The following is a 16,738-nucleotide window of genomic DNA, read 5'->3' as shown; positions in this document are numbered from 1 at the left end:
ATATAACACTTTTGTTTAATTTATATGGATGTGAAGGATTAGGTTACATTGAATTGAAAATTTATTTTTGTAGCAAGTTAAATCTTATTTTAGTACAGTTTTGTGTAATTTGATTGCAAAAAACAACAGGTTATTTGATTTACTTATTTCTTACAGATTTTAGATGATTATATTAAATCTGGACTTTTCCCTCGTTCATTACTCTCTGCTGAAATGCTATGGAACGGTAATGATATAGATGAAACTGAGGAAATTCTGCCTGAACAGAATGAAACAGAGGAAATTCTGTCTGAACAGAATGAAGTACAGAACTCCTAGCATTATTTTTAAATTTCAGTATTTGCCAACATATTATATATTTTTAACATTCCAAAGTTTATAGAATTATAAACATGTACTGTGTTAATCTCATAGTTTTTGAGTGTGTCTGTATGAAGATTAGAAGAGAGTAAATCTTGATATAGTTTGCTTGAGGAATATTTTGGAAATCAAGTATTTGATTTGTGTATGTTTTCATGGAGAATATGTCTGTCTTCCTTTTACACTTAGTAAGCCATTCCTGTAATTCTTATCTTCAGAAAAATTCAGCCTTTTGCTATATTTTGATTCGGATCAGAGATATCTTTGAATATTTATTTCATATGCATACATATATAAGAATCCATCACTTATTGCCAAAGATTTTGCTAAGTTGTATATCATTGTATTCACTCCAACCTCTTTGTATAACAGAGGAAGTGTGATTTAATATTTGCTCACTTTACTTTTATAATGTTTACACAAAAAACCCGCAAAATCATTTGATATACATTTGTACATTTATGCTGGCATATATCAAAATTACATGTTTAAACTAAATGCTTTTATGCTCTTGAATATACGTGCTGTTAATTATTTTTTTGCCTTAAATTTTTATACCCCCGCAAACGAAGTTTAGGGGGGTATATTGGAATCACCATGTCCGTCTGTCCGTCTGTCTGTAGACAAGATTTTGTCCGGATCGTTTCTCAGAAAGTGTTGGATGGATTTGTCTGAAAATTTATACACTTATTATTCACCATATGAAGGTGTGCACCTGGGATTTTCATCATGATTGGATGATTTTTCTGCATTTTACAGGCGTTTTTTCTTTTTTATTTTGTGATTTTGTTTGGGTCATAACTAGAAAACTATTAGACTTACAATCATCAAACTTTGACAATTTATGCATCTTGGGTAGACGGTGTGTCACGACCTATTTCAAGGTCACTGTGACCTTTAATTTAAGTGATTTTTTAAAAAAAACTAAGTCTTTAAAATTTTAAATTTCATAATCCTTAAAAATGTAAAAAATATATTTGTATCCTTATTAAAAAATGCTAAATTAAGTAAAAACTTATTTTTTATCATATACTTTACAGCAAATTCTTTAACAAATGTTAATGATTTGAGAGGAATTCAGTTTGTCCCATGGGCATAATTATCAAGCACTGGTCAAGGAGAATTTTTGATAGCAGAAATGTGCATGTCAAATTAGAGAGAAATTAATGAGTTCATTGTCGGGAGTTAACTGGCAAGAGCATCTCTAGATCTAATCTTAATTTACCTCTTGGGAGTTGGGTAAAAAGAAATGGCCTTATAGTTGCTTGTGTTAATTAAGAGTTCTTGATGGCTGTAGTTCAGATAAAGATTTTTCAATTGGTGTAATGTAATAAAAACAAATTGATGTTTTAGTGTATGATTAAAACTGAATTAGTATTGTATGATATAATTAAAATTAATTATATATATGTGTTCATTGAAAAAAAAATTACATTTCAATTTTCATATATTTGCAACAAATTGCAGTCATGTCTCACTTGAATTTTATAGTCTAAAGAATAATTAATTTTTGAATTTTTTTTATTAGACTGTAGCATTTCCATTATTTCATAATATTGCAATAAACAATTTAAAGCTGCAGATGGATATTTGTTAAGCTCTAACACAGCCAGTTTAGAATTATATGATGCATTATTTGTTTTAATTAATCCCTACACTGTAAGTCTCTTAGAGATGTATGTACAATATTTTAAACATGATAAGATATGGAAATTAGATCATTGAAATCTGTGTCAATCTGTTAATTAAGGTTACTTAATTTTCTTGCACCCTAACCAATTTATGATTATCAACAATATCTGATGGGCTTATCATGCTGTGGCAAGGCACTTTATTAGACAATAGTGAATACCACTTTCTAAATCCATAAAATATTTCTGAATTGGCACCTACTCTGAAAAACCCAGCGGGGGTATTTGTCCCTATTGGACAGTTCTAGTTCTACATGATACATGTATCATTGTTTTTATCAACTGAATATGCCTTTTGTTTATTATTAATCAATGTACAGTGTACAATGTGATCTTGTTAAAAATGTAATAATTCCCTTATATTGGAGTTTTAAAGGCTCATTAGTTGAATGACCACATTCATTTGCTTCTGGTCACCTGTCTAATTTTTACTGAATAATTTGTGATGTCATTTCCTGCCTTATTTTAAAATGTATCAAAATCAAGATAGCAATTTTGGCACCTTTATAGATATTAAGATGAATTATTCATATCATTTTTCTTACCTCTTTTGTTGCTTGAATGAATAAAAAAAATATAATTTCTATATCAAGATAATTTCTAAGATACTTTAAATTTCAGCTTTATCAGTTCTATTTTGAAAACAATAATATTTGATCCTTGATGCGGTTTCATTCAGTTTGTTGTGTTAAAGGGAAATGGCTGATAGAATTAAATTGTTTTTTTTATGTACAACGTATCTTTCTTGCATTTAAACTTCATGTTGATAAAGAGAATATATGTACAGTATTATTTGAATATGTGTGTGTGAATATCCAAACGGCAATAATTCCAGCTATTACTGATATCTTATTTTCGTCAAGGCTTTAACTTTAATTTTCATTTCAAAACAAAATCTTTGTTTATCAAAAGTTCAGGTATCTGTTCTCATATAGGCTCATGGAATATGTACAGTCAAACTCTATACATAGTAGGGAAAATTGTAGAAATTGAGTTAAAAACCAACACGAAAAAAATAGAATTTTAACATTCAAATTCTTGTATATCATCAATAGTATTCGAAAATTACGTAGTTTGAGATACTGAAGTTAAATTGTACACCCTATGTAATTATAAAAATGTTCATTTTTTTTAACTTGTTTTTTTTTCTATCTCATGCATTTTAATTATAAAGCAATGTGTTCACTAGAAAATATATTATTTATTTTTCATAATTTTGAGTCTTATAGTCATATCTTATAATGTACTTTATCTGTAGGTTTTTGGTAGTTTCTTTATATTTGCGCTGAAAAAGAGAGCTTTATTATATTTACAAAAGTTGCTTTACATACAAATCTATCTCCTTCTCTCTTGTTTGCTTTTTTTTATAATGAGAGATTTGGGTGAATATCTTACAAATAACAATGACAGAAGAATTTTCAAAAGCTGAAATACCCTTGGCTATTATGGCGTTGCAATAGTAGCCGACACTCAAATACTATTTTTCAAATAGTAAACAAAATTAAATGTGAAAGTAAGTTGGCTTTAAGGAAGTGCATTCAATTTTATGAAGTCCAACATAGATACTTATCCAGTGAAAATGATGAAACATTTGTTATGATGATGCCAAACATTATTGTCATCTTGTAAATTGTATGGAACATATAACGTTTTTCAGAGTTGGTAGGTTGAGGCGGTGTTAGGTGGGGTGCAATCTAATTAAAATTAGAAATAAGATCTGCTCGCATACTCACTACACTAACATCTAGCAACATCCCATGGAGGGTCACATCATAGGTCAATTAAAGTGGGGTGGGGTTGAGTTGAGGTGGGAACGGTTTGTATGGTATTTGTACTGCAACTTCATTTCTTTACAGAGCACAACTTTATCCTGTTTATGCAGTCTTCAGACCTTAAGCTTTAAGAATTTTTCATTTTTTTTATTATTTAAATCTCCAAGATATGATTACCTTCCTTATTTTCCTTTGCATATCATTTCCAGCTTGTGTAAGATGCTGTTTAGATTTTTACATTTGTTATTTTTCAAGCATTGAATGTCGCTGATTATTATTTGTTATATATATGCAACACAAAACCAAAAAAAAATAAAGTTTTATTTACAATAAGATTTTTTTGTTTGTCTGAGATATTTAAAACAGGTTATTGAATGATTAATTTTCATGCTTTTTATCCAGTATTTTCATTTTTCCTTAAATTGATAAATACGTCTAATACAAAAAAAGAGCTATTGGAACTTTTGAAAAGTGTTTTGAAACGATGCCGAATGATGTAGTTCACGCAGAATGACTCAAGTTTACGAAACATTGGATATATCCTTGAATTAATGTTGATATGAAACACGACTTTATCAGCGATAGCATCTTTGAAAAATATCTTTTGCAACCTAGCTACAACTGATAAAAAGATTGCAGAACGTGTGTTGTATTTTTATCTCACCTGAGCGGAAGGCTCAAGTGAGCTTTTCTGATTTTGTCCGTCGTCCTTCTGTATGTCTGTCCGTCCGTTCATCTGTAAACTTTTCACATTTTCGACTTCTTCTCAAGAACCAATGGGCCAATTTTAACCAAACTTTGTACAAAGCATCCTTGGAAGAAGGAGAGTTTAAATTGTTAAAATAAAGGGCCAAGTCCCCTTACAAGGGGAGATAATCAAGAAAAGACAAAAATAGGATGTGGTCACAAAAAATTCTTCTCAAGAACCACTTGGCCAGGAAAGCTGAAACTTATGTGGAAGCATCCTCGGGTAGTGTAGATATTAAATTGAAAAAAAACTTGACCCCGGGGATAGGGCTGGACCAGAACACATCTTTAAAAATCTTCTCAAGAACCATAGGGTCTGGAAAGCTGAAACTTATGTGGAGGCATCCTTAGGTAGTGTAGATAAAAATTGTTAAAATCATGACCCCCGGGAGTAGGGCGGGGCTACAATAGGGAATCCAAGTTTTACATAGAAATATATAGAACAAATACTTAAAAATCTTCTTCTCAAGAACCACTGGGCCAGGAAAGCTGAAACTTATATGGAAGCATCCTTGGGTAGTGTAGATATTACATGTATATTGTTAAAATCATGACCCTCGGGGGCAGGGCGGGGCCACAATAGGAAATCCAAGTTTTACATAGAAATATATAGAACAAATCTTTAAAAATCTTCTCCTAAAGAACCACTGGGTCTGGAAAGCTGAAACTTATATGGAAGCATCCTTGGGTAGTGTAGATATATTAAATTGTTAAAATCATGACCCCCGGGGGTAGGGCGGGGCCACAATAGGGAATCCAAGTTTTACATAGAAATATATAGAACAAATCTTTCAAAATCTTCTTCACGAGAATCACTGGGTCTGGAAAGCTGAAACTTATGTGTAAGCATCCTTGGGTAGTGTAGATATTGTATTGTTAAAATCATTACCCCGGGGGGTAGGGCCGGGCCACATTAGGGAATCCAAGTTTTACATAGAAATATATAGAACCAATCTTTAAAAATCTTCTTCTCAAGAACCACTAGGCCAGGAAAGCTGAAACTTATGTGGAAGCATCCTTGGGTAGTGTAGATCTATGTTAAATTGTTAAAATCATGACCCCCGGGAGTAGGGCGGGGCCACTATAGGGAATCGAAGTTTACATAAATTAATATAAATATATAGCACAAATCTTCTCAAGCACCACTGAGCCAGGAAAGCTGAAACTTATGTGGAAGCATCCTTGGGTAGTATTGATTTTAAAGTTTTAAAATCATAAAAGGGAAGGGTGTAGTGGGACATGATAGGTATAGCAAGAGAGGGAATCTGGTAAACTGCATCACCCAAGTTACTCAGGTGAGCGATGTGGCCCATGGGCTTCTTGTTTTTTTTTTTCAGAATGAGAAAAAACTATAAAACTGATCATCAAAAGAAAATACCATTCACATACTTGTTCTGCTTTTTTTGAGAGGGAGGATACGAGATACACATATGCTTTCACGTTTGAATGCATTTATTGAAATGATTGATTACATAACCTTTTTTCCCTGTGCACGTTTTCCTCTAAGCAATGAACCATTCCTGATTACAGATGCATGTCATGGTATCCCAGAGATCTCCAAACGCAACATATAAATTCTGAATTTTAGCAGATGCTTTAATGTTTTAGAATGTTCTTAATCCCTGAATGATTAAAGCAGTTTAAGAAAAATGAGGGGTGTTTTTTTGATAAACCTACTTTTGTGTATTTATGAGACTTTTGGACAAAAGACATTACCTGAAAATGACAAGACAGCCGTGTTACCGAGTACAACCTCCAGCAAACAATTCAAAATTATACGGGATATCTTAAATCAAGAAAGTTTATCGCGATTCTCAATGATACAGAAAATTGAGACCTTGGTGATGGATGCAATTGATAGCAAAAACTTTAGTCAGGCCCTTGAGAAAAGGCTTAGCGAAGTTGTAAAGGAATTAGGTGATTTGAAAATAAATGACGACATATTACAGGAAGAGAACACAAAGCTCAAAGAAGAAATAAAGGATCTTTATTTGATACTCAATAATTATACAAGGGTCGAAGTAGCAAACGTACAAAGCCTTAATGATTCGGAAATTTTATATCTCATGAGGAAAACTTCATTTGTGGAAAATCAAATTCAAACATTATCGTTACAGAATTTGGATATAAATAAACAGTTAGTATATTTGATGAAAAGAGATCTGAACTCTCTTAAGAATGAAACAATAGGTCTAAATGAGAAATATGACAAAATGCTGCAAGAGAACTATGCTTTTCAAAATCAAAGTATGATGAATGGAAGAAAATCCGCCCGTTTAATCGAGCGTCTTTTGTCGATGGAAAATGGTTTGCGGACTCTTGTGGAGTCTTTTAATAAAACAATGGAAAATTATCATCAAAAGGCAACAGATGTTAAAGGTAGGTTAGTAACTGTTGTCTTCTTACTTTGACAAATAAGCCATTCACTTGTTATTTCATCTTTACGTTCAAATTTATTATTTCGTAAATAACTTACATGTAACTTCTGTTATAGAGGGCAATCATTTAATATTGGTATTGTGCGAAAGTCTGCTTTACGTATTTCTGTTTTAAAAAAATATAATTCTGCTTTAAGTTTAATGAAGTGAATTGCGATTTTTATGATAAGATAAACTCGGGATAATTTTAAGTAAAATGTTTTGTTTTGTAATGCATTAACTTTTTTTTCTTTCTCCTTCCTCAATTACTTACTGCCACTATTTGAAGAATTTATCTTTGACTAAATTACTGAATGTTATTTATGTTTTACAGCGAAGGATTTCCGTGCCACAAATTGTGAAAAGGGTTGGGTCCAGTTTGAGGAAAACTGCTACCTTTTCTTAAGGACGGAATACTATTTTAAAGATGCTGTGGTAAGTGGATCCACAGAGAGGAAATATGCACTTTATAGAATATTGAATTTCCAATAACTTTTTAATGTTACTGAAATATTTCATTGTTATTTATTTTGTTTTTTGGGGTTTCAATTTGTTTAAATCTTTTTATCTATTTTTACAGGATTATTGTAACAGAGCCGCAGCTGGTGCTCACCTCATTGAAATTAAATCTTCACGTGTAGAAAACTGGATTAATCTGCAGCTCAAGATACGAGGTACATTTTGCTAAAAATGAACTTTTTTATCAGGTAGATGAAAAAAAAAATATTTCAGTGATCATGGTGATTCTTCTAAAATTTCTTTTGCAGGTTTTCAAAATGCCTGGATTGGATTGACAGATATACTCAGTGAAGGCAGCTTTGTCTTTATCTCAACTGGAAGTAAACCATCATACACGAATTGGCACGAAAACGAACTTAACAATGTAGGGAAGGTAGAACACTGTGTTGAGAAGTATAGGACAGGATTGAAATGGAACGATAGACCCTGTGACGTAAAACGTCCCTTTGTTTGTGAGCTGGGTCTTTAAAAAGATTACCTTCTACCTTATCAACGTTTTCTAGTGAGGTGTGTTCTACAAATGTATACGCAAAAGGACGAATGGGAAGCATCGAAACTCATAGCATAAGTAGCATATTAAACTGTACATATATTCTAACCGATACCAAATCACAATCAATATTACTGTAGAAAATTATCCACTTTTATCATTGCAGAATAAGCTTTTCAAATATTGTCTTAATTAAACAAAAGAAAGGATGAATGTTTCATTTTTTTTCAAATACTATACGAAGGTTGTTTGGAAAATTTGTGGACGAGTGTCATATATATATATAATTAAAACCGCTTAAGATACATCAATGAAATTTTCAACGTTCAATAAGCATTATCGTTATTATTTATATAATACATTATACGTTCATCTGTTTGTAAATTTTATTTTTTAATAAATTGTTGATAATTTTGACAGCAATTGTATGTCCAGGCTGCGCAACTTCGAAGATTGCGTTTATCTACTTTAAGTGTGACTGAGAAAAAAAATTACAACATTTTTAAAAAATATAGTTGATTGATGTTCCTTAAAGGTACTTGGACACAGATTTGAATTTAATATTTTCTCATTTTTTTCTGTATAATATTACGAATTATATATTTTAATAGCATTTCACACAAAAATTGATTAAAAATTAAAAAACTTATTTCTTTTAAAAATTATTAAAACTTCAAATTTTTTGGCGGGTTTGATTGACACATCCTTGCACTTTCACAAATTTTAACCTTATTCTTAATCCTTAGGAAGAGTGGCAATTTTGATGTGTATTAATGAGAAATATTAAAACTTTTATCAAGAAAAATAATTTTATTCAGAGTAGACATGTTAGAAAGCAAAACACCTTCACACGTATCGTCATTCCGAACTAAGAAATGCGTACAGAGTTTAGCAAATCGAGCACACTCGTGTTATGTACACAGTTTTTGTAAACAGGGCTCGAGTTCTGTTATTGTTTATATTTAGAATACACCGGGTGCGTTCAATCGTCACAGTCTGCTTACCACAACTGCACGGACTGACAATATACCGGTATTGTGTGTTTGTTTTGCTTTCAAACATGTTTACTCTGAATTTTCTGGAATATAGTATTAATATTTTTTAGTTATACAAAACGAGATTGCCACTTTTCCTAAGGATTAAGAATAAAATTAAATTTGTAAGAGTGCAAGGATATATCAATCAAACCCGCCGAAAAATTTGAAATTTCAATATCTTTTAAATGAAATAAGATTTTTAATTAATTTGTGTGTGAAATGCTATTAAAATATATAAGTCGTAATATTATAGAAAAAATAATAACTTCAAATCTGTATCCAAGTACCTTTAAAAATTTTGTTAGCATAGACTTCATAGTATTAATTTTATAGCATCAGTCCACAAACTTTTAGAACAACCCTCGTATATTCCAATTAAATATAAAAACGCATTATTAAAGCTGAACACGACTCGTAAATAGGCATACGCCATTTTCGATAGCATTATCTCCCATACATCAACAATAGGGTATTTTCGTCGCATTCATTACACCTGACTGCTCTATTGTCACGGGTATCGGCGTGGAATGGCGTGTTCGTGCTGCATGGTTATCTTGCATTACCTTTCTTTATATTTCATTGCAGTTACGTTTATCTGTGTTGTTTGTATACAGCACTGACTTACAACTATAATTGTAAATTTATTTTGTATCTTATTTTCCTGCATGAGACGAAGTATTTCGCTATTATTCTTGCTACCGAGTTCTGTTTAGCATACGTTTGTCTACACCGGTGTCGACTGATTACACTGAACAGTGACTAAGTTCTGCCCTATTTGTAGGAGTCTGCAGAGTAGCGAGACTCGGGAACAAAAATGTCGGACAGATTCCTTTTACGAATCGTGTTCAGCGTTATAAGTCTTCCTAAACAAGTAGTCCTTTTTGGATATGATGACGGGCACATTTAAAAGAATCCTTAGCACAACTCTTTATCCTTTCTTCCCAAATATATGTATTCACGTATGTATGAAATTAATTAAGTTATATATATTGAAGTAATCTGAAATAACATTCGTTTATAAGAGTTTTTGAGAAAATATAGAGGATTGCGGTAACAGTTTCTTTCGCGAGAGTAATCTGTCAAAGGATTATTTTTCTTGCTATGAAATAAACAAATTTGCCTTTGTTTAATGTCTATTCACAATAGTTAGAAAGATGAATATTTTAGATTGGTAGATGGATAGATTAGAAAGAGGCGGGGAGAAAGAGAGAGAATTATTATTGTGTGGAAAAATCATAATTTCTCTCTTTTTTTCTAAGAGTTATATAAAACGTCAATTTTTTATAGGCTCACACTTGAACTTCAAGCACTTTCACCCGAAAAAATGATTCGTAAAGATACCTGCATATACATTTATGCAAGTTTTTAATTATGAGATGGGATATAACTGATGATACTGATGAAAACGCAATCATCTGATTTGAATGACGTCAGGGTGAAGATAACGCACAGCGATTAATATCGTAAACCATCCATCAAAAAGAGCCAAGGGTAGAGCAAAAACAGGGACACCTTCAAACAGGATACATAGAATCAGGTGTTTTGGAGGAGTAAGCATCCCCTACTGAGCAGCCACACCTATTGCGAGCTTAAGGTGTTGATCAGGTATACGTAATATTCCTTCGTCAGATAATTGAACAAGCAATTTAGATTACGTGTACATAAGGATGAACATTTGGGAAAAAAACAGTATATAAGATCAAAAATCCATGAAACAATACAAAAGAGAGCACAGCAAACCCGGATCTCCAAATATCAGAGGTGTGATCAGGTGCCATGGAGGAGTGAGCAAACGTGCATAGAAAAACTCTCAATACGAATAAAATAAAAAAAAATTTGTTGCTATCATCCTTAATTTTCCTTTTTTTCAATATTCCTTATTTCATACATACCGCTAGTGCTTTAATTTTTAAACGCTCCAGATCTATTCTTGGATTTTGATTTTTAAATATGTATGTGTGTATATTAAAAATCTGTTGTAAAATGAAAGGTGCAAAAAGTCTTAAAGTTTCCCAAACCGTAAATAATTATATGCTTGAATTAGTGTTGATTTGGAGTACGCCGTCAACTGCGATGACATCTTTGAAAAGTATATTTTACTACCTACAAATATTAAGGAGATTGCAGTACGTGTGTTGTATTTTTTTGAATGAAAAATACTATAAAAGTGATCATGAAAAGAACGGTTACATGTACTAAATACTTGTTTAATTTTTCTTGAGATGGAGGCCAGATACGAGATCTACATGGCATGATTTCACGTTTGAATGCATTAATTGAAACTAAATGAGTAAACAACCTTTTTCCCTGCGCACCATTTACGCTTAGCAATTAAGAATCCCAGATGAATGCATGGTATATAAAAGAGATATCGAAACACAGCATTTCAATTCTGAATTTTAGCAGATGCTTTCAATGTTCTTAATCCCTGAATGATTAAAGTGGTTTTAGAAAAATGAGAGCTATGCTTTTGATATACCTACTTTATGTATTTATGAGAGTTTTGGACATGCGACTTTTCCTGAAAATGACGAGACGAAGAAAACGACCCTTTTGCCAAGCACGACCTCTGGGAAGCAATTAAAAATTATACGGGATATAATGAATCAAGAAAATTTAGCGCGATTCTCAATGATACGGAAAATTAAAACCTTGGTGATGGATGCAATTGATAGCAAAAACTTTAGCCAGACCCTTGAGGAAAGGCTTAATGATGTCTTGAAGGAATTAGGTGACTTGAAAATGAATGACGACATATTATATAAAGAGAATACAAAGCTCAAAGATGAAATAAAGGATCTTTATTTGATACTCAATAATTAAACAACCATCGAAGGTTCAGACGTTCAGAGTCTTAATGATTCGGAAATTTTATATCTGAAGAGGAAAACTTTATTTGTGGAAAATCAAATTCAAACGCTATCATTACAGAATTTGGATATAAATAAACAGTTAGTATTTTTGATGAAGAGAGATCTGAATTCTCTTAAAAACGAAACAACCGGTCTAAATGAGAAATATGACAAAATGCTGCAAGAGAACTTTGCTTTTCGAAATCAAAGTATAATGAATGGAAGAAAATCTACCCATTTAATCGAGCGTCTTTTGTCGATGGAAAACGGTTTGCGAACTCTTTTGGAATCTTTTTAAAAAACAATGGGAAATTACCATCAAAAGGCAACAGATGTTAAAGGTAAGTTAGTAACTGTTGTCTTCTTACTTTGACAAATAAGCTGTTTACTTGTTATTTCATCTTTACGTTCAAATTTATTGTTTCGTAGATCTTACATGTAACTTATTGTAAAAGGCAATCATTTACCCCCCCCCCCCCCCGCTTGAAAAGTAGGAGGGTATATAGTAGTCATTATGTCCGTCCGTGCTTCCGTCAGTTCGTCTGTTACGCTTTGGGGTACCAATCTCTTATCCGCAACGCCTCTTATACTACTGAGTGAAATTTAATGAAACTTTCACATAGCAAAACATGGAAATTGTCAATATATTCTTTCCTAAGACGTCACATATCCAAGCAGGTACTTCTGATAAAATAAAAAGGAAATGGGTCTTGAAAATAAAAGAGTGACAATTTTAACAATATTATTATATCTCTCCTTTTTTTTAATTCTAGTCTTTAATAAGTAGATGTAAAGGGGGGCACTAACACATCTAATACGATACTCTCCTGATTATGAGGAGAGTAGTGTATCAGAAATCCTTGGCTAGCGAAGATGACATGTGAACATGGAGCTTGAAACAACTTAGCATTTATCATAATAATAAGGGGACAATTTTATTGTTCAAAACACTCCTTATCTGATATCTCGAAGGTTTTTGGGGAATGGATCTTAAGAAATGGTACTTTACCGGGGTTAATTAAAATTGTTATGTTTTTATTTGATTTTTTAAATATTTTGTGAAAAGAAAGATTATAGAATTAATACACACAACAAAAGCACAATCTTATAAATTAAGACTTCTTAGATTCGCTCTGAATACGTTTGTTCTGCACAAGAGTACATGTATACGGCACGGATCTATATGAGTCTATTTTAAGAACATTAGAATTCGGAAAAAACTGCTTTCACAACTTATCTTTTTAAAAATAACATTTTTTGAAACATAATTATAATGAATTGTTAAATGTAGATGTCATACTTCATATAAAATCATAATGGTTCTAGCTGTTGGAATTTCATTAATTATGAATAATTATATATATAATATTTACTAACAACGCAATTAATTGTGTGTATATTGCGAAAAAATCGCATGGATTAAGAGTTGAAGACCCCTTTGTTGCAACCACTATTGAAATAACGACCACTATTGAAATAATTATATCAATAGTGGTTGAGAGTGCATATCAATAGCAAACATAGTTCATAACCACTATTGAAACACAACCACTATTAAAATAATTATATCAATAGTGGTTGAGAGTGGATATCAATAGCAAACATAATTCATAACCACTATTGAAATACGACCACTATTGAAATAATTATATCAATAGTGGTTGAGAGTACATTTCAATAACAAACATAATTCATTACCACTATTGAATTACGACCACTATTGAAATAATTATATCAATAGTGATTGAGAGTGCATTTCAATAGCAAACATAGTTAGTATCCACTATCGAAATATAACCACTATTGAAATAATTATATCAATAGTGGTTGAGAGTGTATTTTAATAAGACACATAGGTAATTACCACTATTGAAATACGACTACTGTTGAAAAAATTACCGGTATTTCAATAGTGGTTCTGATTTATTTTGATAATTAACATAGGTTTCAACCACTATTGAAATAATAATCACTTTTGAAATAAAGATTTCAATATAGATTAAATTATGATTTTAGTTTTGTAATTTTATCAGCAACTATCAAAATAATTATTTAAATCACTTTTGAAATTATAATTTCAATAACTATCTATATCTTCATTTAAGGACAGATGATGCAAACAAAATATGGATGCCGGGATTGGTATATATCTTTTGGTCTGATTTCATTGAAAATGATGCAAAAAATATATGTCAAGAATATAATTAAATTATAAACCTTCCTTATTTATTCATACACTTTAATTATTAATCTATATGCTTTTCACCCATAATCCAATTTTTGTAAAATTTGGATAAAAAATTACGCGGTGAATTTTTTTCTTTCAATACTTGTCGTATTTTAATAGTGGTTGAAACCTATGGTAATCATATTGAAAAGCACCCTTCCCCACTATTAGATAATTATTTCAATAGTGCTCGTATTTCAATAGTGGTTGAAACCTATGGTTATCATATTGAAATGCTTTCTCACCCACTATTGAAGTAATTATTTCAATAGTGGTTGTATTTCAATAGTGGTTATGAACTATGTTTGCTATTGATATGCACTCTCAACCACTATTGATATAATTATTTCAATAGTGGTTGTATTTCAATAGTGGTTATGAATAATGTTTGCTATTGATATGCACTCTCAACCACTATTGATATAATTATTTCAACAGTGGTTGTATTTCAATAGTGGTTATGAACTATGTTTGCTATTGATATGCACTCTCAACCACTATTGATATAATTATTTCAATAGTGGTCGTTATTTCAATAGTGGTTGCAACACCCCTTTATATTTTGACCGTAAACACTAAAGTGCTCAATACTCATTACCCGTTGTTTCAACGTTAAATTTCCTAACTTTCCTAAAGTTGAAAATATGTTGCATCTTCCACGTTGTATTAACGTTGAAACAAACAAACAACCAACTTTGCATTTTTTAAAACCTTGTTTCAAATCTACAATATCAGAAAATACTCAACATCGAAAACATGTTGAATCTTTAACGTTGTTTCAAAGTTAAATTATCAACAAACATCAAACGTTAAAAATATGTTGCAGCTTCGACGTTGTTTCAACGTTGAATATCGACGAGCATTCAACGTTGAAAATATGTTGCAGCTTAAACGTTGTTTCAACGTTGAAATATAAACGATCATCATAAGTTAAGAATATGTTGAAGCTTCAACGTTGTTTAAACGTTGAAATATCGACGAACATTCAACGCTGAATATATTTTGCAGCTTCAACGTTGTTTTATCGTTAAAAAAGGTTGAGGATTCAACGTTGAAACCTCAACGTTTAAATATAGTTGCTTAACGTTGCAACCTATATTCCACCTCCTTTCAACGTTGAAACAACGTTGCGTGCCTGCTGAATAACATTTGATACGACGAGTTATTCCTCTAAACATATTACCGTAAAACAATATATAACAACATAGGGACATTATGGGAGGTGGGGGTATTATTTAGTGAGGACATTCTCCACAGTACCTCTAGTTTATTATTGGTATTGTGCGAGAGTCTTCTTTACGTTATTCTGTTTATAAAAAAATAATTCTGCTTAAAGTTTGATAAAGTGAATTGCGATCTTAAATGATAAGAGTCCAAACTCAGGATAATTTTAAAGAGTTATGTTTTGTTTTGTAATGCATTAACTTTTTTTTCTTTCTCGTTCCTCAATTACTTACTGCCACTATTTGAAGAATTTATCTTTGACTAAATTACTGAATGTTATTTATATTTACATGTTTTACAGCGAAGGATTTCCGTGCCACGTATTGTGAAAAGGATTGGGTCCAGTTTGAGGAAAACTGCTACCTTTTCTTAAGGACGGAATACTATTTTAAAGATGCGGTGGTAAGTGGATCCACAGAGAGGAAATATGCACTTGATAGAATATTGAATTTCCAATAACTTTTTAATGTAACTGAAATATTTCATTGTTTTATTTATTTTGTTTTTGGGTTTCAATTTGTTTAAATCTTTTTATCTATTTTTACAGGATTATTGTAACAGAGCTGCAGCTGGTGCTCACCTCCTTGAAATTAAATCTTCACGTGTAGAAAATTGGATTAATCTGCAGCTTACGATACGAGGTGCATTTTGCTAAAAAATGATTTTTTTTATCAGGTAGATAAAAAAAATATTTCAGTGATCATGGTGATTGTTCTAAAATTTCTTTTTCAGGTTTTCAATATGCCTGGATTGGATTGACAGATATACTCAGTGAAGGCAGATTTGTCTTTATCTCGACTGGAAGTAAACCAACATACACGAATTGGCACAAGAACGAACCTAACAATGCAGGGAAGGTAGAACATTGTGTTGAGAAGTATAGGACAGGATTGAAATGGAACGATAGACCCTGTGACGTAAAACGTCCCTTTGTTTGTGAACTGAGTCTTTAAAAACTTTACCATCTACCCTTATCAATACGTTTTCTATTGAGGTGTGTTCTATACGCAAAAGGACAAATGCGAATCATCAAAATTCATAGCATAAGTAGCATATTAAACATGCTAAACTGTACATATATTCCAACTGATACCAAATCTCAATCAATTTTTACTGTAGAAAATTATCTACTGTTATCACTGCAGAATAAGCTTTTCAAATATTGTCTTAATTAAACAAATGAACAAATGAATGTTTCAATTTTTTTTCAAATATTATACGAGGGTTGTTTGGAAAATTTGTTGACTAGTGTCATGTATATATGATTAAAACCGCTTAAGATACATCAATGAAATTTTCAACGTTCAATAAGCATTATCGTTATTATTTATATAATACATTATACGTCCATCTGTTTGTAAATTTTATTTTTTAATAAATTGTTGATAATTTTGACAGCAAT

The 16,738-nt window shown here is 31.4% G+C and overlaps 2 protein-coding genes across 2 annotated transcripts; both read left to right on the top strand.

Annotated features, from left to right (window-relative positions):
• Window positions 1-6,190: 6,190 nt before the first annotated feature.
• On the top strand, window positions 6,191-8,016 carry LOC134260001 (C-type lectin domain family 4 member M-like). Its single transcript, XM_062742587.1, has 4 exons — window positions 6,191-6,949; window positions 7,322-7,422; window positions 7,568-7,661; window positions 7,755-8,016. Exons 1-4 carry the CDS (start codon window positions 6,220-6,222, stop codon window positions 7,973-7,975), a joined length of 1,146 nt encoding a protein of 381 aa, XP_062598571.1. The 5' UTR covers window positions 6,191-6,219; the 3' UTR covers window positions 7,976-8,016.
• Window positions 8,017-11,397: 3,381 nt separating this feature from the next.
• Window positions 11,398-16,412, top strand: LOC134260000 (C-type lectin domain family 4 member M-like). Its single transcript, XM_062742585.1, has 4 exons — window positions 11,398-12,226; window positions 15,638-15,738; window positions 15,884-15,977; window positions 16,069-16,412. Exons 1-4 carry the CDS (start codon window positions 12,190-12,192, stop codon window positions 16,287-16,289), a joined length of 453 nt encoding a protein of 150 aa, XP_062598569.1. The 5' UTR covers window positions 11,398-12,189; the 3' UTR covers window positions 16,290-16,412.
• The last annotated feature ends 326 nt before the right edge of the window (window positions 16,413-16,738 follow it).

The sequence above is a fragment of the Saccostrea cucullata genome, unplaced genomic scaffold (genome assembly GCF_032062105.1).
Source record: "Saccostrea cucullata isolate Sc308-1 unplaced genomic scaffold, CSIRO_AGI_Scuc_v1 ctg12411, whole genome shotgun sequence".
NCBI classification, from domain to species: Eukaryota; Metazoa; Mollusca; class Bivalvia; order Ostreida; family Ostreidae; genus Saccostrea; species Saccostrea cuccullata.
Note: the sequence above shows the minus strand (reverse complement) of the source record. Positions and strands in the feature narration are given on the sequence as shown.

What these genes read in the sequence shown, in the direction of transcription:
- LOC134260001 (XM_062742587.1), top strand. Translation starts at nt 6,220, where the DNA reads ATGAGGGGTGTTTTTTTGATAAACCTACTTTTGTGTATTTATGAGACT. An exon ending in AAAGGCAACAGATGTTAAAG is followed by an intron (nt 6,950 to 7,321) that starts GTAGGTTAGTAA and finishes TATGTTTTACAG; the next exon opens with CGAAGGATTTCCGTGCCACA. An exon ending in ACTATTTTAAAGATGCTGTG is followed by an intron (nt 7,423 to 7,567) that starts GTAAGTGGATCC and finishes CTATTTTTACAG; the next exon opens with GATTATTGTAACAGAGCCGC.
- LOC134260000 (XM_062742585.1), top strand. Translation starts at nt 12,190, where the DNA reads ATGGGAAATTACCATCAAAAGGCAACAGATGTTAAAG. An exon ending in AAAGGCAACAGATGTTAAAG is followed by an intron (nt 12,227 to 15,637) that starts GTAAGTTAGTAA and finishes CATGTTTTACAG; the next exon opens with CGAAGGATTTCCGTGCCACG. An exon ending in TCTGCAGCTTACGATACGAG is followed by an intron (nt 15,978 to 16,068) that starts GTGCATTTTGCT and finishes TTTCTTTTTCAG; the next exon opens with GTTTTCAATATGCCTGGATT.